Raw genomic sequence first — 25,981 nt, forward strand, 5'->3', positions numbered from 1 at the left:
AAAATTAAAATCAAACTAAATTAGTTGTCAATTTTTTAATCGATTTGATTTAGATTGTGATTCGATTAACATGAGCAACATTAGGTGTAGGTTAGAAAATATCATTACTTTGATACATAAATTATGTTGAGCTTTATACGATAAAGAACCTGAATCACTATCTTCTGAAAAAATAATAATTTAGCTAACGTTTGATCATAAATTTTAGGTCAAATTTTAAAGATATATCTTCTTACAATTTATTTAGTCATAAAATTTAATCAGATTTTGAAAAAAAAATTACACATATTTTTAAATTTTGAAAAATGTGCTTTGATCAATTTTTGAGATTTTCACTCATGAAAATTTATTTTTCCTAGATAAAATGTATATATAACATACAAACGCAATTTCAAAATGTATAGCAAAAGGAGAGGTTAACTACAAGTAAAATACGGCGTGTCGTGTCCTACATCCTAAACCAAAGCGAAATTCTATTATTTTTTTTTTCTAATTTGAACAAAATAATATCCAAACACTTTACTTAAAATTTGCTGTTTGTAAAAAAAGAAGAAATCTTAACTTTTGTGACAGTAAATTATACTTGCCATAATAATGTTCCATTATTTGTAAATAGTGAAGTTAGGAGTTTACAAATAATGGCTTGACTATTCATATAATATTTAAGTGAAATAATAGTCCTTGCTCACAAAACCTTTAACGAAAAATATAAGTAGAGCTGGAGATAGATAAGGTATATTGGGAAATTAAGATTTTAAACTGATAAATCTAAAAAGTATTGTTCCAAAAAAGGAAAAATATTATACCCAATGTAATTATATGGTACATATGCAAACTGCAAAGAGCCTAAGGAAGAAAAAGTAAATATCACTATTTTATTTGCAAAAATAATAATTAGTTATTAATTTTGAAATTTTTTTTCTTTAATCATTTTCAAATTCTTAAAAGTTAACTACACTTACAAAATTTCATTTAAAAAAGATAAAATACATATACAAATTACAAACATAACTTCAAAATTTATGATTAAACGCGAATTTAATTACCAAAAGTCTCACATATCACGTTTCTCTAGTAGACTTTACTAGATAGACCCTTTGTGCCGAAAAAACCAAAAGGAAAATTCCGCAGTCTTTTTCTCTGCTTCAATTTCTTATCAAACTCCGAACGAATAATTGCAATTTGTGAATAAAAAAGTTCCTTCTTCCTCCCAACCCACCAATAATTTGGAACAAAAAAAAAAGCATACTCTTATAAATCGGAATATTTTTCAATTTTTTCGGCGGACGATGGATATTGATCCTCGGCAATACGAAGATATTGTAAGTTTTTTTCTATTATTACTTTAATTTTATGATTAAAGTTGTTTCCTTTTCATCTTCTGTTATTGTTTTGCTGATGAAGATGGTTTGATTTTTGATTTTGGCTAAATACTATTGCAGCCCCTTTTGTTCGAATTTTTGAATCTGTAATGGCTAATAATTGACTTTTGAGAGTTCTATTTGATGATTGACTAGTTGTATCTGTGGCATTGTTAGTTTTTATATATGGGTTATGAATTTGATGAATAGGCAACAGGAAAGGGTTTTGAAATTTGGTATAGTTTTTGTTTTGGTTGAAGGAAAGGAGATTTTAAGTAGGATGAGAGTTAGTGGAGAGCTTTGGAAGAGATAGAGAAAATATTGAGGGATTTAGAAGACAAGCAATAGTAACTATAGCCGAATAATGTGATAATCGAAGCATAAGATAACATATAATACCAACAATCATATGAAAAAGAAACTACGAGAATAATGCTGCTACTACTGGTATGATTTGAGAAACAAGTAGTGTGCACTAACTACCACCGGGTGGAATATTATGATGCTCGAAGTTACTAACAAAGGACAAGAACAGACCTAAAACATGAGGTGTTGTCTCAGGATACTTATAGTCTCTTGTAATTAGTGTAGGTTCAAGGGCAGAAAACAATGCAAGAAAATGATATATCATATATAAACGATACTACTAGTTATTATTATACATGCATTAGGTCTGGTGTACGCTAGAAGACTTGTTTGTATGTTAGTGTAGGAATAAGAGGGAGATTTAGAGAACTTGTTACATAGATCCTTTGATTATCCTTGAAGAAAAAATGTTAGTGTTTATGATGAAATGGGCTCAATTTGAATGAGTATGGTGGATTCAAGAAGCCGAATTGGTTTGAAATATAGCCAACTCCGTCTATATGGGATTGAGGACTAGTTAATTGATTGATATAGGTTTAAAAGTTTGAGTGTAAGATCGATAATAAGAAAATACTGAAAATAACTTATTGTCAGAGAAATTTGTTTTGTTTGTGGGCTCTCTTTCATTGTTCTGTCTTGGAAAACTTATAAAAATTAAATGATCTATGATTTAAGTGGTTTTGTACGGTGTCTAACTTGTGATTTGCTTATTGTGGGATTTCTTCCATAGGCTGTCAATGACAATGATGTTCACAGCATTGTCATGTCATATCTCGCGCATAGCTGCTTTACAGACACATTGGAATCATTTACTACCTCCATGGGCATGAATCAGACTGCGAATCTGGAGGATATGGAGAAGAGAAAAAGTAAGTGATTGTATTCTTGAGGCTCATAATTGTTGTTGTCTCATTCTTTTCATTGTGTTGGCATTTACACTCTTTAAGCCCTTTTTCGGGTAGTGGTGTACTTCTAAGCTTTCAGAATAGTTTTCCAGGATAAGTATACCTCTTTCCCCCTAATGAGTACTTTTGTTTGAGAAATAGCCTTTTTTGTAATAACTTTTTTCTTTTTGATATTATGCTATTTTTCTGTTGGTTTTCCAGGCAGATATCATGCATTCCTACTGTCTATTGTGCATATCATATGTTAAAAGCCTACTATAAGCTTGAGGATTAGATGGGTAACACAATGATTGAAGGAAGGTGTTAAAAGGAGACGAGATAGACCCAAAATAACATGGAAGGAAGTTATCTCCAAGACCTATAATCTCTAAAGTCCGTTTGACTTAGCATAAGAAAAATATAATAAGGTTTGGTCATTGTTGGCACATGTATATAAAGTCTACTGTTTACCAAGAATATTTTCACAATGGTTTAAGAATGATGTGTCAATGTTAGAATAAGTGTGCATTAAGTGTGCAATGCAGAGTATATTTATTCTTAGAGAAGCTATAGTAAGTGGCAAATTATTGAGTATATGATTGAAACGTGCCCTGATGGAGCAAAATGAATATATAGAATTTAGCTAATCAACCCAATTAGCTTGGGATTGGAACATTGTGTTGTTCTATTCACCTGCAATGCATAGGAACAATAGATGGTTTTACCTATTACTAAAGAAGGAGCAAATTAAGTAATGTTAACATAAACTATTTTGTTTCTTTTTCCCTTTCCTCTTTATAATTTAGTTTACCCACTCCACATTTAAAAGTGTTTGATTGATGGTCCTAACTATAAAGTTATATCCAGGGATTTATCATTTGGCATTAGAGGGAAGTGTTTTGAAGGCCATTGAAATCACAGATCAGTTCGCTCCTGACTTATTAGAGAAAAATAAGGATTTGCATTTTGATTTGTTGAGCCTTCATTTCGTTGGACTTGTCTGCTCAAGAAAATGGTGAGCACCGTATGCCAATGGCTTATTTGTCATAGACAAGTTACGTTTTCTGACTATTTCTTCCTGTGGCAGCACAGAAGCTCTGGAATTTGCGCAGGCGAAGTTGGCTCCTTTCGGAAAGGTGCAAAAATATGTTGAAAAGCTTGAGGTATGTTTCTTTCCTAATGAATCTCTTAGATATTCTCTTTCAAATACCTTGTACTTGTCTAAATTTTGGAGCTTTGTGGCAGGACTTCATGGCTTTATTAGCTTATAACGAGCCAGAAAAGTCACCCATGTTTCATCTATTAAGCTTGGAGTACAGGCAGCAAGTTGCCGATAGTTTGAATAGAGCAATACTTGGTGTGTTTTTACGGTCTTTCTGATATCGTGATTTCTGATGACTATAGTTTCCCTCCTCTCACTCATTTTTTATGTCATGCTGCTGGCAGCGAATTCAAACCTCCCCAGCTATTCTGCGGTTGAAAGGTTGATGCAGCAAACAACTGTCGTAAGGCAATGCTTAAGCCAAGAATCCAGTAAGGTTTGGTCTTAGAACTTTTTTCAGTGAATTCACATATCATTCTGTGGAAAGGGAACATAAGAGGTGAAAGAAGTGTTAAAAGAGACTCTTGAGATTGGAACTACTAGTAGTTTATCCCACGAGCGACACAATTTTGCATATCTGTTAGCGACCCCTACCCTTGACATTCATGCAAACAATGGCACAGCTAGAATTCTGGCAACAACGTTCAAAAACACACAAAAGTTCCACACATTGGAATTCGAAGCTATGACCTAAACTATCTTTTCGACACATTTACAAGTACAGTAGAAGCTGCTCTTCCGTTAAGGAGATTCAACAATTTATATATATATGCCAAATCAAAATTGTTTTTATCCTATTTGCGTAGTATACCCAATAGTTAGCTTCCCCATGCAGGCAAGGTTTTACCAACCTGCTGTTGGACCAAGACCACTTGAAAACTTTGGTAGTTCAAGATTCTTGATGACCGGAGAGAGTTGCAATACAACCTTCTTTTTTAATTACCGAGAAATCCCGAGGTCCATCACGGTTCAATACTCGTGGATAATGGGCCTGGCCTACCCTTTAATTCCCACTTAAATACTAACTTTTGATGTCTGTCATGTTGCAGGAAGGGTATCCAGCATTTGCTTTGAAAGACTTTTTGAAGAGCTAGAGCCTAGGTGAGCCAATTCAGGGACATGTTTCCAGCACTCGGAGTAGCGATTCTGCACCTTGAAGTCGTTTAGCAGCTAGATTTGCATGGCCTACTTTCCGAAAGCAAAAAAATGGCATGGCTGATCATGGGTTCTGTGACGTTTTTAAGACCTCCCGAATCAGCCTTTAGGGCAACTTGTGGGAGTATTAAGTTTTACTGAATACCACAATAGCACTTGTGGCGATTTGTTTATACTTGAAATGTCATAAGTGAATATGTTAGTCAAATGCTTTGTTTAAATGAAAATTCTTAAGCGTTCCATATGAGAAGATCAGCCTATTGTCTCTGTCTTCTACTTGATTGAATTTGTTAGAACTTGCTGCCGTTTTGGACACAACTTCTCTACCATCATAACGTAGTGATAAGGTTTGCACATATTTTACCCTCTCGAATTTTCAGAATTCACTAGGTATGTTGTTGTATGAGAAGATTAGCCTAATTAAATGCTCGATAAGTAGATTGTATTACTTTAATTCCCAGTTGCATTGATTTTGATTTATATTATATGATAGAAGTATTGCCATGAGCAACTACATAACTTCCCAATTTTATAATTTTCTTGTATAAACATGTGAAGTTTCAGAAAATAAGTGTATTACTGTTGGACACTAATTCTTTACATACAAACCCCCACAACAATTTTCCTAAACCAAAATTCAAACACTCATTTAAAAAGAAAGAAAAGAGAACTTTTTATAATTAAACACACATAAATTATTCACTCTCTTAATGTTTATCCAAACCAAAAACTGCTATCGATCATAATAGATAGTAACTTTTAATTTGACTATTTTATATTTATATTCTTTAATTTTAAAGATATTAAAATAAATATTTAAATTTATATGAAATTAAAAAATATATATATAAAATTATAGGTCAGATAATACATATAAGACACTAGATACCTATAAAATAAATACATAAAACCTTACGTAGAACAATAATTATCAGATAGGACGTGTGTGCCCGTACGTCCCGACTATAGGTTCAATATATGAGGGACTAAAATTATCAAATTCCCATACATTAGGACCATTTTTGTCATATTATAAAACAGTTTTTTTTTTAATTTCCCTTTTAATTCAAAATAAAAGAAAATAAAATAGAATAAATCCTCTTCTTCTATCCTGAACCAAAAAACAAATTTTACTACTACAATGGCGTCTATGGTCTCTCACTGCTCTTCTTCTTCCTTTCTCAACCTTAATTTTACCAATGATTCCTCCTTTTCCTTCTCTGCTACTTTATCCTTTTCTCGCTCACAATTCCCAAATAGGTACGACTTACTCTTAATCTCGTAGTTTCCCAAATTAAATATGTTTTTGTATACATAGATATATTCATTGAGCTTGTATGAACTTTGATTTAGTTTTGCTTGTAAATTTTGTACCACTGTTAAAAAAAGCTACTTGACAGCTAAAATGTGTATACTTGAGATAAAAGTTGTTAATTTCAAAAGATTACAATTTGTACAGTGTTGAGATAGTTAGCAATTTATATATACTTCAATTGTGTTAACAAATAAGAGTTGTTCTGTTCATGTTCCAAGTGTTTTTGTTTGACTGAGCACGAAGTTTATGAAATTAAGAGTTATAAATTTTGAAATGTTAAATTAAAGATGTGTGTAGTACTTTAATTTTTGTGGTATGGAAAACTTAGAGAAGCCTTTTCTTGGACGGACTAAAATGGAAAGTAAGACTTAAATTAAGAATATTTTGAGAATGTACGTGGTGAGAGGTAACAAATAACTTGTGTAATTACTCGAGGTGTGTGGAAGCTAGCTTGGATACCATGATTATAAAAAAAATCTTTACTCATTTACATATTACCACAATAAAAAACTACTTATCCAAAAGAATAGAAATTATGCTTCAACTTTGTTAAGCAGTTAAGGTGTGTAGTAAAACTTCCGGAGGGTTGTTCTGTTTAAGTATTAGCGAGTACTGATTTATCATTTCATGGATTTGGTTGTTCCTGTGGTTGTGTTCCTATTGCATTCTTGTTGCTATAATTTACATATTGGTCTTGCCTTTACAGTGCTTCTCAAAAAATGAACAGTAATGAAAATTATAGAGGCTATACCGTAAAGTGTGCACTTGCAAAAACCAGAATGCCTCCTTCGCCCGCTTCTGATGCATATATAAGAGAACCCCACAAATATTTTGATGAGGTGGTTATCACAGTTCGTGCTGGAGATGGAGGGCATGGTGCCGTTCTTAGTATGCCCAACCAGAAAGCTCCATCTAAGTCACAAGGAAAATTTGACAGAGATAAGACAAAGAAGAAAGCCTCTTATAAAAGGGACTTTGATGGTTCAATAATCCTTCCAATGGGGGGACATGGTGGCGATGTTGTCTTATATGCAGATGAGAGCAAAGATTCACTGTTGGAGTTTCACAACAAGAGCAAACACAAGGCGAAGCGTGGAGGAAATGTTGATTCTATGGGTGTGTTAACATCTCACATGCAAAATGGAGCTACTTCACCAACACTGCGAATTCCCGTTCCACTAGGTTTGTTCTCCCTTTGGCTCTCTAGTGTAATAGCTCTAGCATGCGTGGGAAATTCCAGTGACAATTAGACTTATCAACTCATATTCGAAACTGTTCTTGAATTATGATTTTTTTTTTATTTTGAAAGATATAAATCGTTGTGTGATGACTTTTCATTTCATGTTTTCCCATATTTTCCAGGTACTGTTGTCAAACTTAAAAAAGGAAAGTTTTTGGCAGATCTAGCTAATCCAGGTGATGAAGTTCTTGTTGCGAGGGGAGGACAAGGAGGGGTGAGAAATCTTTGGGTCTCGTATACAACTACCGTGTTTGGTGTTTTGTGCTTCTATCTAATTTTGTAGTCAGTATCTCACTTCTACACCGTGCCCTACCAAATATAAGAAAAAGGAAAAAAAGAGAATTTTTTGCTTTTTTTATGTGTTCTTTGGTGTTTGAAGTATTTCATTGTGAGTTATAGATACTGTATCACTTATTTGGAACTGCATGCCTGGTCTTTAATTCTGCACTACATGGTTGTGGCAGATTAGCTTGTTGGAAGTTCCGGAGTACAAAAGGAAACAAATGACGACTTTAACAACAAATATAATGAGAGATGCCACCGATAAGGTTTGTATAGAACTTATCTTTAAGAGACATCTTATTTTCATATAATCCATTTGTCGTGTTTGCTACTATGCCAATGAACCTTATGATGCATGTGATAAGGAGCTTTTTAAAAATTAATTTATGCACTTAGCTGAATTAATGTCAGCTCTGCTGGCAAAAGGTCTCTTTCTAAGTGATTGTATCTTGATGAGATAACGTGCTAATCTGACTTATGTGAACAGCAAAAAATGTGTTGGAACCGACAAATGTTTTGATAATCTAATCAGACTTACTCAAGTCTAGTATGAATATTGCTAGTAGTTTTTGGACTTAATATACTGTACCTTTGTTAAGAAAGTTTGACAACTTTCCTGCATGTTCCCGGTTGACTGATATGATTTGTTTCACTTTCTCACAGTTTTTAACTTTCGGACAGTCTGGGGAGGAAGTTAGCCTGCAGTTGATACTAAGAGTTGTTGCTGATGTGGGTCTTGTTGTAAGTATCTTTATCAAACTTTTTCTGATTCATAGATATGTGTATTTAACATTCTGATATCCATGATTCACTTGACATGTACTAATATATGCCAGTATACGCTGATATATCAATTGATATTTCGTTTCATCAATTTGCACATTTAGCTTGGTTGTTTACTCAGGAACTCTGCAAAATTTCTTATTACTGGGTTCCTCACATTGTTAAATGAAATTATGTACCTTTTGCATGCTGTACGGCAAAATTTTGAACTGTTGTAAGTCATATCGGAGGCTTCTTTGTTGTAAGGAAGGGATTTATCAATGTTTGTGGCATATCTTTTAGAAACGTTTATATATAACCCTTGAGAGCACCCAAGGTTTACCTAGCTGTCAATGAAGTGAGATGACAACCATGAAAGGCCAGATTATTTCTTCCATCTTTTTAAGCCTTGGTGGTTGGCAGAGATATCCGGTACCTGTTCTGGTGAGAGGTAGCAGGTACCAAGCAGAATAGTCGAGGTGCCTGCACATTTCCCTGACACCTTCACTACAAAAGATATATTGTTGAGAAAAAAAAAGATTAATTTTAGAACCATTAGCCCCTTAATTAATTTAAGCATTCGTATACTTTGTGAGCCTATATGGTTAGATGCTATGCATGCTCAGATATCTATGCATCTTTGCTACTGTTAGAATCGAAATGATTTCTTCACCTGAGGCCACAGGAAAACACATTGCTTTTTGGTTCTTGCTCGTTTGTGTTTGACCTTCTTTGTTTCTTTAATTATGCATGTTTGTTATGCTTAAGCACACGAACAACAGTTTTTAGTGACTTTTTAGCTTTTAGATGCCCAAGGACATATTGTGTCATTTTTGGGACGAGTACAATAAGTAATATAACATATAATACACAGATTATAATGGTGGATAGTAAAATTTATTTGTAGTGATACTGATACATCTAGATGCTATAACCTGATTGGTTCATCACACTGAGTGATCATATACACATGCAATTCTATCTATTATTCTTCAGTTATCTCCATACTCTTTGACTGTGCTCTTTCAATTTTCCTAAGGGACTTCCAAATGCTGGAAAATCAACTCTATTGGCTGCTATTACACATGCAAGGCCCGATATTGCTGATTATCCATTCACAACGCTGATGCCAAACCTTGGACGTCTTGATGGCGACCCAAGTTTAGGAGCAGACAAGTATTCATCTGAAGCAACTCTAGCAGATCTGCCTGGTCTAATAGAAGGTGCACATTTGGGAAAGGTATTCTTTATTATATTCAGCAATCACTTCACTAATTTAACGCCTCAAACCTTGTGGTTTTCTGTTTTATTTATTTTTCTCACAAAAATGAAATTTAGCTATGCATGTGTCCCTAATTATCTTATCAGGGTCTAGGGCGTAATTTCTTGAGGCACTTGAGGAGAACAAGATTGTTGGTACATGTCGTTGATGCAGCTGCTGAAGACCCAGTTGGTGATTACAGAACTGTAAAAGAGGTAAGTCTAAGTGCACTCATCGAATATATTTTTTGTTTTAATTGATTAGTTATAACTCCTTAGTTGAACCTTAACAGAAGAAAATAAGTTCGGTCACAGAGATTTGACAAGAAATAACAACTTTTGAAGTTCTTTCAATTTGACTAGTTTGCCACAAATGCATCTTAAGGTGAAAGTAACTCTTGATTACTATTATAGCATTACGTAATGCAGAATTTTGTTCCTATTTATTTCCGTAGAATTATTTCACCATGTAAGTTTCTTTCTCTTAATTTTTGTATCGCGGCCTGGTTTTTTATTTAATCATTTCAGACTAAGCAAGCGCTAAGGTGGACAAGGAATAAAGTATAAGTGACGCATTGCATGATTTCCGTTGTTGTTTATTGGTTACTGAGTTGTTATATATATATAACCTCGTTTTCCAACTAAGAAACATTTTACTTTGCAGGTATATTAACCATTATATATTAAATTCTCTTCTATAACCATAGAGAGATCCAATTTATATGCTCTCTAGCTCATGCCATTTCATTCGTAACCAACTCAGCACTTGAGTATATTTAACCTTGGTCTTTTTACAACGCCACAAAAATGCTTAGTTCGCGTTGTTGTTTTGTAGTTCGCATAGATGCTATTGTATATTTTTGCTGGAGATATAGTTGTTTCAAAGCTACTTCTGTTGTAGCCAACATTGCTTGCTATATCCAGTCTCTCTGTTTCATGCTTCACCTTTCTGACTAAGTCGTCCGTCCTAATGACCTCTTATTTTGCAGGAACTGCGGATGTACAATCCTGAGTACCTTGACAGGCCGTACCTTGTAGTGTTAAACAAGATTGATAAACCTGAGGTATCTGGCTCTTATCATTTCTGTCGCACTGTCAGCTGCCTTTTGAAACAACTTGCTTTCACTTGCAAAACTATTGTATCTTGGTTCGATTTGAACATGATTTGAAATTAGATTGATTTGAAGGTAAAGTTTTGTTTGGACATGCAATTTGGATTTCCTAAGTTGTAATTTTACTCATAAACATGATAACCAGACAAATTGTGAAAATATCAAAACTTACCCAATTTTTATACAATCTTACCGAATGAGCAAACCATAGTTCATAAACAAAACATCGGGATATCCTAAGGTGCAACATAGATAAATAAGATATTTCCATTCCCTTCATAAATAAACCTTTGTTGTTACAAACTTTCAAATATGCAGTTCTATTTTTCTTTAACGAGGTAACATAAATATACAGGTTTATAAAAATCAACTAGTCAACACTATAGTAGTGACTAGCTATTCTTTAATATAATCCTTGCATAAGGTATGGACAATCTCTTCACGCCGAACATGAGTCGTCTTTTGCAAATTTTTCAATGATTGGTCTTTTTTTTACAAAATATAAACTTATGGACAAGTTTTACATTTCAAAAATTTGAAATCAAATCCGTTTTCTGAAAATTTTGGGATTTGAAATATGATCCCAAATTGCATGTCCAAACACCTACTAATATGCATATCGTCATGGATTGTCAAGTTTGTTATATATGAAAGATATGATTATCGCTTTGACAGGCAATAGACAGGCTTCCTACCTTGACTGAAGAAATATGGAAAATTGGTTGTGAGAGAATATCTCCGAAGTGTGACACAAGCTCTAGAGATGTAACTGAGTCCATTTCTGTTGACGAGAGCCAAAATAGTGAGTTTTCGAACAGGTTTTCTGCTAAGGATCAGAAGGTTAAAGAACTTGAAGAGTATCCACGCCCTCTTGCTGTTGTGGGTGTTAGTGTACTGTAAGTTTTCTGTCATCTCTCCTTATCCGAATTTACGAACATTTAAGCCTCAAAAATCATACACAAACTGTATGAAAAGTTCGTAAAGCTCACCTAAACCTGTCCACTGAAGTTCAGATTTCATGTTTACATTCACGTAGTAAATCCTACAAACAATAATCATATCGTTGTAAGATAAAGAACTCAAAGCGATTCTTCGAAAGAGTTTGTCAAAAGTTAGTAACACAAAAAAAATAATTATGAGTAACGAAAGCTTTCGTTTTCTCTCATAATTCTTATAAACCCCTTGCATAATATGTAACTAGGAAGTGTATAAATCTTACTGTTAACAACCCTGGAATAAGGCATAACTAGGAGTGTATGTGCTGCCTGATCTTTGGGGGAGACATTCCTGTAGACACTAATATGTCCCTTCATTTTGGGAAGCTAGACATGCATGTGTGAGATAGGGTGCTTTGGAGTAACTGGTAAAGTTATGGCCATGTGATTAGGAGGTCAGGGGTTCAAGCCTTTGAAAACAGCCTCTGGAAGAAATGCAAGGTAAGCCTGCGTACAATAGACCCTTGTAGTTGGGCCCTGCACATAGTTGAAGCACTAAATGCAAGGTAAAACTGCGTACAATAGGTCCTTGTGGTCCCTTCGCTGACCCTGCGCATAGCGGGAGCTTTAATGCACTGGGCTTGCCTTTTTAGACATGCATGTGTGACTTTTTGCCTGTACAATAAGTTTCTTAGTCCAAATTATTTGTCATGTTTAAGACAAGTCTTGATTGTCCCAAAAATGTCAGGTTCATAATTTTTGGTTAGAAGGTTGATGCTCAGGAGTTCAGGGGTAGCTCAAGGGGAGGCTAATGAAGCTTTTGCTTTACGCTCCAAAATATTTGAGCTCCCAAAATTTTAATTAATAATCAATTTGTGATTTTATTTTTGGTTAAATAATATAAAATTTAAGATTTAAAAAACTATACTTGATATTAGATAATATTCTAAAATTTTGAATTAAACTACTCATATCTTCATATTAATAAATAAAATTTTATTCAACATAATCTAACAAATTGTATAATAACAACAATACAACATACACAGTTTATTGTAAATTTTATACAACATGATCCACCAAATTGTATTGCAAATAAATGACTAATATCCGCTAACTTGAATTAATCTTGACCAGTATAAATACTAATAATAATATTACAAAGTAAAGTTAAAATTTTTATGTTTTTTAACGATACTAATTATAAATACGAAGTATGGGGAAAAATAATGAAATATTGACTTTTTATCAAAATTTGATTTATATTACAAATTTTATCGAGCTAACATTGATGTTGTTATGTCGGTTAATAATGAGATCATTCAAGTCATTTGATATGCTATTAAGAAGATATTTGAATTAATTTTTTGTTATTATACCAGATATTAGAGAAACTGTTTTTTAAAAAATACTTTTTCATTTCTATAAGTTATTATACAATATGTTATTCTTTAAAAATAAAACAACAAAGTTAGACTCTACTTTTAGCCTAACCTCTTCACCTAACATAAATCTACTATTATTTTGAGTGGCCAACGGAAATTTCTGTTATGTTTGTTTCTTGTAGGAAAATGATTAAAGTCAGTGAGATGTTAAAGGCGATAAGAGCCGCGTTACAGGAGTTCCTATGATACAACATTGCTACTGTCAAGTATTATTTTTACAATATAGAGAAATTTTTTAATGTATAATATTTTAAATCAATTCAAATGATTGGTTGACTTAACAAATCAAAAGGCTGCTATAATTACATATATGATTATTCTCTATATATTCTTACATTTTTTGATACATTATTGAGTATTATAGAGGCAAAATTTGTCAGTCTACCTAAGAGAATTATGTGATATAGCGGCCGTGTATATATGAATATTCTTGCGGCCCTCTTGACTCATTTATCTAATATTTTTATAGATTAAAAAAAAATATTTAATGAATATTCTTGCGGCACTTTTGACTCATTTATCTAATTTTTTATAGATTAAAAAAATATTTTATTTTGGTACATGTATCTTTCATGTTATAATATTAAAATGTCAATTGTTTACAATATTATGTTGTTGGATTAATATTAACTTGATATTAAGTTAAAGACAATACATTATAACTTGTTTTGAGATTTCTTTCATGTTATAATATTAAAATGTCAATGGTTTATAATATTATGTTGTTGGATTAAATATTAACTTGATATTAAGTTAAAGACAATACATTATAACTTGTTTTGAGATTAAGGAGTACAGAATTGAAATTTGATATCATAAGCATATACACATTTTCTTATAGACTCTGGTTTTCGTGATACCTTGACATAATAATTGTTCTTTTTTCTTTTAATTAAATTAACTTATGCTAATAGCTTTTGACTATTTTATCTTCTGGATTTGATTGTGATCCATATTTCATAGTTTGGTTCTTTTCTTTCCGATTTTCTTTTTACACATTCCATGATTGGCCTCTATGATGACCGCGGACTTACCTCGTTTAAAATATAATACTTATTTGCATTCAATCGATATTGATATTAAATCAAGTAATTTAATTTTATTATTTATAGAAGATAGTTCAATTTTATGGAGTATTGATTTACTATACTCCCTTCCTTTCATCTCAAGATAGCGCTATTATTTAAATCTTGTTATTTAAAGCTTGCTACGTAGAATGATAAAATTGGAAAATTTACTAAAACTAACCTTATTAAGTATTCCTTTCACCTCAAGATAGTGTTATTATTTAAATCTTGTTATTTAAAACTTGCTACGTAGAATAGTAAAATTAGAAAATTTACTAAAAATAATCCTTATTAAGTAATTTTTTGAGACTTTTTTCATAGCGTAAAATAAGTGATTTTTTAAAAGTTCTAGCATATTTTTTTCTTCATATTTACCCTTTATTTTAATGTGGTTTTTTTAACCACTTTACCTTTTCTAAAAGAATAGGAATAATCAAAAGAATAATAGTGAAAAGTGACTTTTTATTTTTGTCCTCAAATATTTTTCATTAACAGACCATCTAATAGCTGGTTAAAGTTATACATATATTAATAATGTAAGAATTAGTCACGAGCAAATCTAATATTGCTTTATTACATATATTATTTATTTCACCTTTTATCATGCATTAAAAAAATACATAAATCCCCTCATAATTTATACATACATTACTTACTTAGATTTCTAAATTATATATATGAAAAAAAGACCCTTTTTTTTTTTGTTGAAACGTATGGAATTTAACATAAGATGCATATAAATTTGTCATTTAGCTATAATTTTTTATAGGGAAATGTAGCCAACCCAAAGTATTTTGTAAGTAGCGGGACACAAAAGTCCGACAATACAACATAGTTTCCTCGGACTCATTCACAAGACTAGTGTGAACATAAAAAAAACTCCTCGTAAACTTGCATTTTAGTTACCCACAGAATTGAACTACTAAGTAGTATTTTGCTTCATTAATTAGTTATGGATGGTCGTATTTTCTGGTATTTGGTACTATGTGTAAATGCTTTTAATGAATCTGAACTAACTTCCAATTATGTACAACTGTATCATCTTCATATATTTTTTTCATATAGACACGTATAAAAATGGGAAAAATACTAAAATAGCCAGCTTGTTACTCTTTGTCTATTTCTTTAGTTTTTTCGAGTTTATCCTCTTAAAGACTTTTTTTTCTGGAAAAGGAAAAATGAGCTAAGCATTTTTTTGATTATTTGTTTTTGTTTGCTATACATGCCAGTTTTCAATCATTAAAAGCAAGAAAAATTGGGTGATGATTATTGATGAGCATGTAGGATAGTATATGTTTTTAATATGGATTAGTGAGTTTAAATTAAGTTGGAGTTGTAATATAAACATAGGATTAGGAGCAAATATGAGACAATTTTGCTTACATTGGAAATTATGTTTTACATTATTAAGTAGTGGTTAGTGGTTACAATAATTTGTAGGGTATTAAATGGATGGATTGGAAAGATATTGAGCAAGTTAAAATGGGTTGCGTTAATAAATAGATTGGACTGAAATGAACACAAAAAATTACTTGGGTTTGAAATTAATTCAAAAATTACTTAGGCTGAATTAGTTAGCAACTAACATTGGATTGGGTAATAACATGTCAATTTTATTGAGTGGTCCACTTCCTTCTACCCTAAAATTAACTTGGAATTCAACTCCAATTTAGGCCTTGAGACTCGAGCATTGATTAAGATCTGCTTTTGATTTGAGACCTGATCTTAACTTGGACTCAAATCGTAAATTTTACCCTAAATCCAAGACTTGATCCTTGACTTAGGACCCGATCTCAAACCCTTTTCAGGGACTTGAGTCGAAATCGAACCTTATTCGATGCCAATAATCAAGCCTAACACAGGACTCGAGACACAACATTGTCTCAAAATTTGAGATTCTGTCCTAACTCTGACCTAGGACTTGAGCCCTAATATAATATCATGCATGATTGCTTTAGTCATATGTATAATGAAATACTATCATAGACAATTATTTCAGTTATTTAACAAGACACTCCTCAATCCTCCATGAGTATCATCATATACTATGGTATAGTATCATAAATGACTACTTTGAGTAACCATTGAATGCTAACACACAACAATTAATAATAAAATTATAAAAATATGTTTCCAAAAACTTAGATTTTTATATAAGCCAGTGACTTTAGTTATTTATGATATTCACATGGTATATATCATATACTAATATGGTATCATGAAGATTGATTCATTTTTCAAAAACTATATTTTCTATTAAATTAGATTTTGATAAATTTAGTGACTTTAGTTATTTTCTCTTAATTATTTCTTGCTAGTTCTTTCAGAAAAAAAAAAAAGAAGCTCAGTCCTATATTATTAATCTGGTTTATTTATATATAGACAGAGTATCATATATGAATATGACTCATTTATATATGTCTATCATGTTGATATCATGCTCATGCACGAAAAAAAGAAAGATGTGCAAACCTTTAATTAGTTTAGGCCGAATAAATATTGAGAAAATAAGAAGAGTGGATAAATCACGGTAATTGATTTACTTTTATGGGATAGTTTGTGTAATTTCCTAATTGAAAATCACTTTAAAAATGAGTTATGTTGGATTAGATTAATATTGAATAACTTTCACATATAATAAATATAAAAATTATATTTGTATGTTATAACTATATTTATATATTATTGAGCTCCATAGCAAACATAAATATGTATATTTTGCTGTACATATACAAAAAAAAAAGATAGCTATATAATTCACTATACATATGCAAAGAAATCAGTTGTAAACTTCACTATACATATACAAAAGAAAACAGTTGTATACAAAAGATCAGTTGTATAATTTGAGTATGTATAAAACGAGAAAGAGAGAAAGACAAAAGAAAACTAAGTAGAGAAATATTTATAGTGTGTAATTATAAGTGTATAGGATGTATATACAATTTTCTTTCGCTTTATACAAACATAAACACAATTTATACATTTCATTGTTTGTATAAGCGAGAGAGGCGAGGGTGGCGAGTGAGATCCGGGACAGGAAAACAAAAATATATGTATATATATAATTTCCTCTCGCTTTATACAAACACAAACGCATTTTATACATTTGCATTTGTATAAAAGCGAGAGTGGCGAGCGAGATTCCACCAGGGAGAGAGGCGAAAGTAGAAACGATTTGCTATATGGTACAATTAAATCAAAATATATTTATAACATTTAATTTGTACTAATAATTAACTATTATATACGATTTTCCTATTAAAATTAGCCCAATATAAAATTATCTTACCCATTCATAAAAGTTTAGGCAAATTAAGTAGGCCATCAGTTTTTGGGCCATAACACCCCCAAACCCCAACTTTTTTTACCCTTCCCTCAAAAAATAAAAAGGAAAAGAAGAAGAAAACTATAAACTGTATACTGAGCTGTAACACTTTCTCTTGGACACCTTAGCTTCAAAACAAAATAAACACATAAGCAAAGCCCTTGTATAAACTAGACACACAAATTAAGGATGATCATCTTGAAATAAATAATAATTAAAGAATGAAAAAAAATAATAGAAATATGATCAAAAGTTACACTTGACATGTATCATAAAGTTATCCATGTAAGCAGCCACGTATCGTATAACACTTGCAATATTTAGGCCCAACTTCCTGCTTCACTCACCTATAAATACCCTCTATCTCTCAGCCCATTTTCATTTCAAAACCAAATTTCCTTCTCAATTTTTCAAATATTTGTACACAATGTCATCAAACTCCAAGAAGTTGATTCCAGCCACATCCCGCAAGGGATGTATGCGGGGCAAAGGTGGGCCCGAAAATGCTAATTGCACGTACAAAGGTGTACGTCAACGCACTTGGGGAAAATGGGTAGCCGAGATCCGCGAACCCAATCGCGGAGCTCGGCTTTGGCTCGGCACCTTTGATAATTCTTATGACGCTGCTGTTGTCTATGACGCTGCAGCCCTTAAGCTCTATGGTGCCGAAGCCAAACTCAATTTACCCCATCTTTACAACAATCAGGCCCAGGCCCATGCCCAGGCCCAAATCCAGAACTCTAAGCCCATTACCATCATGAGCCCATCACTATCTCCCGCTTCAACTACTACTGCTCAAGCTTCTTCTCCGTCTGTAACTTCCGTTTATAATGTGGCTTCGCCGTCAACTTGGAGCGTAGGAAGTGATGATTCATCCTTTTATTTCAACAGCCACGATTTCGGTATCAATAATGATATTCCATCTGCATTTAATTTAATCGATATTAATAAAACAGCTGATGATTATCCTGATGATTATCCCGTTGATAATGCTACCAACGATAATCAAAGCAGTCAAGTACTTGGTGGAGAAATGTTTAGAGATCTAAACATGAACTTACCAGAAATTGATGATTCATCAATTTGGGAAGAAGCTAAGGCAACAACTTCATTTCAAGAAGCAGTGAATGATCCAGGAATAGGTGGATACAACTTGGATGATGACCTTAATTTTCCTCCATGGTGTGGTTAAATTATTATTATATATATATATATATATGGTAAAAAATATATATATAAAGGAAAATAAAATAAAATGCATGCAATATATATATATGTATACTTGTGAAGGTATTAGAGCATGCAAGTGGATAAGGCATGTTGAAGTTTTTTATTTTATGTATAAAGAGAAGAAGCTACTACTTAAAGTGTGTAGTCATTAATATGACGTGTAATATAGTTAGTGTGTTGAGAAGCAGTATATATGTATATGGAACTGTAAAAATGTTCAACTTGTATTTAAGTTTAAGAAAAAATAATATAGATATATGTAAATATTATTTTGTATAAATCTACAAGTTTAGTAAGAGTAGTTTTCTATGGTGTTGTTGTAGTTAATATGTTTCTTGGAGTTTGTTTCTTTTTTCTTCTAATTTTCTTTTATTGAATTTAAGTGTTTAAAATAATCGATATATATATCGTGCTATAAACTTTATATTCTCACTCTTTTTTGTGTTATTAGGTAATCAATATAAAATCTTTTAAAATATATCACGTGAAAGTTATCACTATAAAGAAAATTAAAAAAAGAATCATTTGCTATATATATATGCTTTCTTTACTGAACTATGTATATAGGAGAAGACAGTCAATTAATTAAATAATTAGATGGGCGCTCAATCTTTGCAATAATAGTTAATACCTCATCTTTGTGTGAAACATTGGACGTATATACGACATTGAGTATATATATCAAACACAGTTTATAACGTATAAAAATATGTGATGTTTACGTTTTTCTAAAGTTATAAATTTCTAATTTATATTTTGTTTTTACCGAAAGAGTGAAGTTTCACGCAAAATAAAAATGTGTTGGTTATCCAGTTTTAGCATATTTTTGTCGTATTATTTTTGTCCTCTTTAGCCCGCTCATCTCAACCTCCTCCGATCATCTCCCTCGTTCTTCTGATCAAACCACCATGACGTACCTGCTATTGCCACCACAACTTCCTTCTTCTTGAGACTCGATCATGAACCACCTTCTTGCATTTACTCCTACCCAGAATAGATTTCATTTATTTAGGTGTCTCTATGAACTCATTTTTTTTTATTGAATCATCGTTGTTATCGCCGTTTCCACCACCTCTTCCTGCCACAATAACCTCGTGATAGCTCTTAATCCCTCTCTTTTTAGATCCGTCCATCACCACCATTTTTTTCTTCTCCTACTTTAGGTGTCTTATTGTTATCGCCGTTTCCACCACTTCCTCCTACCACAGTAACCTCGTCCTAGCTCTTAATCCTCTCTTTTTAGATTCGTCTATCACCGCCATTTTCTTCTTCTCCTACTTTGGATGTCTCCATGAACTCATCTTTTTTCTATTGAATCATCGTTGTTATCACCGTTTCTACCACCTCCTGCTGCCACAATAACCTTGTCCTTGCTCTTAATCCTCTCTTTTTAGATTCGTCTATTACCACCATTTTCTTCTTCTCCTACTTTGGGTGTCTCCATGAATTCATCTTTTTTTATTGAATCATCGTTGTTATCGCCGTTTCTACCAGTTCCTCCTGTTACAGGGACCTTGTCCTAGCTCGTAATCCTCTCTTTTTAGATTCGTCTATCACCACCATTTTCTTCTTCTCTACTTTGGGTGTCTCCATGAACTCATCTTTTTTTATTGAATCATCGTTGTTATCGGCGTTTCCATCACCTCCTGCTGTCACAATAATCTCGTCCTTGCTCTTAATCCTCTCTTTTTAGATCCGTCCATCACCACCATTTTCTTATTCTCCAACTTTGGGTGTCTCCATGAATTCATCTTTTTTTTTTATTGAATCATCGTTGTTATCGCCATTTCCACCACCTCCTGTTGCCACAATAAACTCGTCCTAGCTCTTAATCCTCTCTTTTTAGATTCGTCCATCACCACCATTTTCTTCTTCTCCTTCTTCAGATCTGGCCATCACCACCACCCTATCTACCTTTTTTTTTTCCATCCCTCCTTCTAAACTTCCTTCAGATTCAATCATTGCCACCAATTTCTTCTTGTTGAGGCTAAGTGTACGGGTATTTTCAGCTTGTATTTTATCAAATTTTAGTATAATTAAAGATATGTCTTATGAAAATTGAAAAGTGTTACAAATAGTCAAAATTTCTTGATGTATTATTGAAATTAAATTTTACTCTCCACATGTAATTTTCTAGGGAAATACTATTTTATTAAAATAAAATTACATCTTACTCACTAGAAATAAATAGATAATTTACATTCCATGAGACTATGTTAGTTAATTGATTTAAGACTAGTGCTGATTAAATCAGATGATTTTTCTTCTTTAGATTGTGCTTAAAAAATGTGAATATCTCTTGCGAATAATTAATATTTCTATGTTTCCTTGAATTTGATTAGCACTATTTAAAGGAATAATAACATCATTTCTTTTGATTCTATTTCTTTTTGTGAAATATGTATTAGACATATATATCGTTGAGTATATATATCAAACATAATTTTATAACGTATGAACGTGTGTGTTGTTTACATTTTTTAAATTTATGAATATTAACTTATATTTATGAATATCAGTTGGACCTGCAACAGTAATGATTAGAGATCTTCAAATTTACTTGATAATTATTAAAACTAATTTCACTCTCCGTGTGTATTTTTCTAAAAAATTACTATTTTTTTAAAAAAAAAACATTTACGTTTTACTCACTATAAATAAATAATTAACACTCTATGAGATTATGTTAGTTGATTGATTTAAGACTAGTGCTGATTAAGTCAAACTATTTTCCTTTCCTAAATTGTGCTAAAAGATAGAAATATCTTTTGCGATTAATTAATATTTCTAGTCTTCAGTGAATTTAATTAACACAATTTAGGAAATAATTACTTCTTTTTTTTTTTGATAATATTTCTTTTTAAATCAAATCACCTCCATTGGACTTTTTTAATTTCATTGTACTGATATTATCTTTTCAAACACTTAATGAATTGAAGCTCATCAGGATTGATAGCACCAATAAAGCATTCAATCAGTGTAATAATACCACTCTGAATTAATTCTAACCACCAGAAGCAAAAAAAAAAATGGTATTAAAAAAAAAAATTTTGCTATATATATTTTTGTATTATTAGGTAATTAATATAAAATCTTTTAAAATTATCATGTGAAAGTTATCACTATAAAGAAAATTAAAAAAAGAAATCATTTGCTATATATATGCTTTCTTTACTAAGCTATGTATATAGGGGAAGACAGTCAATTAATTAAATAATTAGATGGGCGCTCAATCTTTGCAATAATATTTAATACCTCATCTTTCTGTGAAACATGAATTGGACGTATATACGACATTGAGTATATATATCAAACACAGTTTATAACGTATGAAAATACGTGATGTTTACGTTTTTCTTAAGTTATAAATTTCTAATTTATATTTTGTTTTTACCGAAAGAGTGAAGTTTCATGCAAAATAAGAATGTGTTGGTTATCCAGTTTTAGTATATTTTTGTCATATTATTTTTGTCCTCTTTAGCCCGCTCATCTCAACCTCCTCCGATCATCTCCCTCGTTCTTCTGATCAAACCACCATGACGTACTTGCTATTGCCACCACAACTTCCTTCTTCTTGAGACTCGATCATGAACCACCTCCTTGCATTTACTACTACCCAAAATAGATATTATTTATTTAGGTGTCTCTATGAACTCATCTTTTTTTTTTATTGAATCATCGTTGTTATCGCCGTTTCCACCACCTCCTCCTGCCACAATAACCTCGTCCTAGATCTTTTTCCCTCTCTTTTCAGTTCCGTCCATCATTACCATTTTCTTCTTCTCCTACTTTAGGTGCCTCCATGAATTCATCTTTTTTCTTTATTGAATCATCGTTGTTATCGTCGTTTCCACCACCTCGTCCTGCCACAATAACCTCGTCCTAGCTCTTAATCCCTCTCTTTTTAGATCCGTCCATCACCACCATTTTCTTCTTCTCCTACTTTAGGTGCCTCCATGAATTCATCTTTTTTCTTTATTGAATCATCGTTGTTATCGCCGTTTTCATCACCTTCTCCTGCCACAAGAACCTCGTCCTAGCTCTTAATCCTCTCTTTGTAGATCCGTCCATCACCACCATTTTCTTCTTCTCCTACTTTAGGTGTCTCCATGAATTCGATCTTTTTTTTATTGAATCATTATTGTTATCGCCGTTTCCACCACTTCCTCCTGCCATAGTAATCTTGTCCTTGCTCTTAATCCTCTCTTTTTAGATTAGTCTATCACCACCATTTTCTTCTTCTTCTACTTTGGATGTCTCCATGAACTCATCTTTTTTCTATTGAATAATCGTTGTTATCACCGTTTCTACCACCTCATGCTGCCATAATAACCTTGTCCTTGCTCTTAATCCTCTTTTTTTTTAGATTCGTCTATTATCACCATTTTCTTCTTCTCCTATTTTGGGTGTCTTCATGAACTCATCTTTTTTTTTATTGAATCATCGTTGTTATCGCCGTTTCAACCACTTCCTCCTGTCACAGTGACCTTGTCCTAGCTCTTAATCCTCTTTTTTTAGATTCTTCATGAACTCATCTTTTTTTTTATTGAATCATCGTTGTTATCGCCGTTTCAACCACTTCCTCCTGTCACAGTGACCTTGTCCTAGCTCTTAATCCTCTTTTTTTAGATTCGTCTATCACCACCATTTTCTTCTTCTCCTACTTTGGGTGTCTCCATGAACTCATCCTTTTTTATTGAATCATCGTTGTTATCGCCGTTTCCATCACCTCCTGCTGCAACAATAATCTCGTACTTGCTCTTAATCCTCTCTTTTTAGATCCGTCCATCACCACCATTTTCTTCTTCTCCTACTTTGGGTGTCTCCATGAATTCTCTTTTTTTTTTTAATTAAATCATCGTTGTTATCGCCATTTCCACCACCTCCTGCTGCCACAATAAACTCGTCCTAGCTCTTAATCCTCTCTTTTTAGATTCATCCATCACCACCATTTTCTTCTTCTCCTTCTTCAGATCTGGCCATCACCACCACCCTATCTACCTTTTTTTTCCATCCCTCCTTCTAAACTTCCCTCAGATCCAATCATTGCCACCAATTTCTTCTTGATGAGGCTAAGTGTACAGGTATTTTCAGCTTGTATTTTATCAAATTTTAGTATAGTTAAAAATACGTCTTATGAAAATTGAAATCACCCAAGCTAGAGATTTGCATTACCTTGATTATTATTTGAGAGGGTAAAATTGATAAAAAGTGAGTTTGGAATTATAAATTACTTAAAGTGAAACAAATCAATTTCAGAAGAATTAATTATATTTGAAAGTGTTACAAATAGTCAATATTTCTTGATATATTATTGAAATTAAATTTCACTCTCCACATGTAATTTTCTAGGGAAAATACTATTTTATTAAAATACAAATACATCTTACTCACTAGAAATAAATAAATAATTTACATTCCATCAGATTATGTTAGTTAATTGATTTAAGACTAGTGCTGATTAAATCAGAAGATTTTTCTTCGTTTAATTGTGCTAAAAAATGTAAATATCTCTTGCGAATAATTAATATTTCTATGTTTCCTTGAATTTGATTAATACTATTTAAGGAATAATTACATCATTTCTTTTGATTCTATTTCTTTTTGTGAAATATGTATTAGACATATATATCGTTGAGTATATATATCAAACATAATTTTATAACGTATGAACGTGTGTGTTGTTTACATTTTTTAAATTTATGAATATTAACTTATATTTATGAATATCAGTTGGACCTGCAACAGTAATGATTAGAGATCTTCAAATTTACTTGATAATTATTAAAACTAATTTCACTCTCCGTGTGTATTTTTCTAAAAAATTACTATTTTTTTAAAAAAAAAACATTTACGTTTTACTCACTATAAATAAATAATTAACACTCTATGAGATTATGTTAGTTGATTGATTTAAGACTAGTGCTGATTAAGTCAAACTATTTTCCTTTCCTAAATTGTGCTAAAAGATAGAAATATCTTTTGCGATTAATTAATATTTCTAGTCTTCAGTGAATTTAATTAACACAATTTAGGAAATAATTACTTCTTTTTTTTTTTGATAATATTTCTTTTTAAATCAAATCACCTCCATTGGACTTTTTTAATTTCATTGTACTGATATTATCTTTTCAAACACTTAATGAATTGAAGCTCATCAGGATTGATAGCACCAATAAAGCATTCAATCAGTGTAATAATACCACTCTGAATTAATTCTAACCACCAGAAGCAAAAAAAAAAATGGTATTAAAAAAAAAAATTTTGCTATATATATTTTTGTATTATTAGGTAATTAATATAAAATCTTTTAAAATTATCATGTGAAAGTTATCACTATAAAGAAAATTAAAAAAAGAAATCATTTGCTATATATATGCTTTCTTTACTAAGCTATGTATATAGGGGAAGACAGTCAATTAATTAAATAATTAGATGGGCGCTCAATCTTTGCAATAATATTTAATACCTCATCTTTCTGTGAAACATGAATTGGACGTATATACGACATTGAGTATATATATCAAACACAGTTTATAACGTATGAAAATACGTGATGTTTACGTTTTTCTTAAGTTATAAATTTCTAATTTATATTTTGTTTTTACCGAAAGAGTGAAGTTTCATGCAAAATAAGAATGTGTTGGTTATCCAGTTTTAGTATATTTTTGTCATATTATTTTTGTCCTCTTTAGCCCGCTCATCTCAACCTCCTCCGATCATCTCCCTCGTTCTTCTGATCAAACCACCATGACGTACTTGCTATTGCCACCACAACTTCCTTCTTCTTGAGACTCGATCATGAACCACCTCCTTGCATTTACTACTACCCAAAATAGATATTATTTATTTAGGTGTCTCTATGAACTCATCTTTTTTTTTTATTGAATCATCGTTGTTATCGCCGTTTCCACCACCTCCTCCTGCCACAATAACCTCGTCCTAGATCTTTTTCCCTCTCTTTTCAGTTCCGTCCATCATTACCATTTTCTTCTTCTCCTACTTTAGGTGCCTCCATGAATTCATCTTTTTTCTTTATTGAATCATCGTTGTTATCGTCGTTTCCACCACCTCGTCCTGCCACAATAACCTCGTCCTAGCTCTTAATCCCTCTCTTTTTAGATCCGTCCATCACCA

General features: G+C 32.0%; 3 protein-coding genes across 4 annotated transcripts; all 3 read left to right on the forward strand.

Annotated features, from left to right (window-relative positions):
• Positions 1 to 1,085: 1,085 nt before the first annotated feature.
• Positions 1,086 to 5,144, forward strand: LOC107018186 (glucose-induced degradation protein 8 homolog). Of its 2 annotated transcripts, none has more exons than XM_015218600.2 (7): positions 1,086 to 1,322; positions 2,458 to 2,596; positions 3,479 to 3,626; positions 3,699 to 3,774; positions 3,857 to 3,968; positions 4,058 to 4,144; positions 4,763 to 5,144. In XM_015218600.2, exons 1-7 carry the CDS (start codon positions 1,290 to 1,292, stop codon positions 4,816 to 4,818), a joined length of 651 nt encoding a protein of 216 aa, XP_015074086.1. In that variant the 5' UTR covers positions 1,086 to 1,289; the 3' UTR covers positions 4,819 to 5,144. The 2 variants fall into 2 exon arrangements, with proteins under 2 accessions (XP_015074086.1, XP_015074087.1); XM_015218601.2 differs by having other exon boundaries at positions 1,088 to 1,322; positions 4,058 to 4,149.
• Positions 5,145 to 5,956: 812 nt separating this feature from the next.
• Positions 5,957 to 13,565, forward strand: LOC107018187 (probable GTP-binding protein OBGC2). Its single transcript, XM_015218602.2, has 10 exons — positions 5,957 to 6,128; positions 6,890 to 7,365; positions 7,546 to 7,637; positions 7,888 to 7,971; positions 8,369 to 8,446; positions 9,507 to 9,707; positions 9,836 to 9,943; positions 10,717 to 10,791; positions 11,515 to 11,735; positions 13,342 to 13,565. Exons 1-10 carry the CDS (start codon positions 6,010 to 6,012, stop codon positions 13,403 to 13,405), a joined length of 1,518 nt encoding a protein of 505 aa, XP_015074088.1. The 5' UTR covers positions 5,957 to 6,009; the 3' UTR covers positions 13,406 to 13,565.
• Positions 13,566 to 18,036: 4,471 nt separating this feature from the next.
• Positions 18,037 to 18,902, forward strand: LOC107017432 (dehydration-responsive element-binding protein 2B-like). The gene has a single exon (XM_015217663.2). It carries the CDS (start codon positions 18,042 to 18,044, stop codon positions 18,804 to 18,806), a length of 765 nt encoding a protein of 254 aa, XP_015073149.1. The 5' UTR covers positions 18,037 to 18,041; the 3' UTR covers positions 18,807 to 18,902.
• The last annotated feature ends 7,079 nt before the right edge of the window (positions 18,903 to 25,981 follow it).

The sequence above is a fragment of the Solanum pennellii genome, chromosome 4 (assembly GCF_001406875.1).
Source record: "Solanum pennellii chromosome 4, SPENNV200".
NCBI lineage: Eukaryota > Viridiplantae > Streptophyta > Magnoliopsida > Solanales > Solanaceae > Solanum > Solanum pennellii.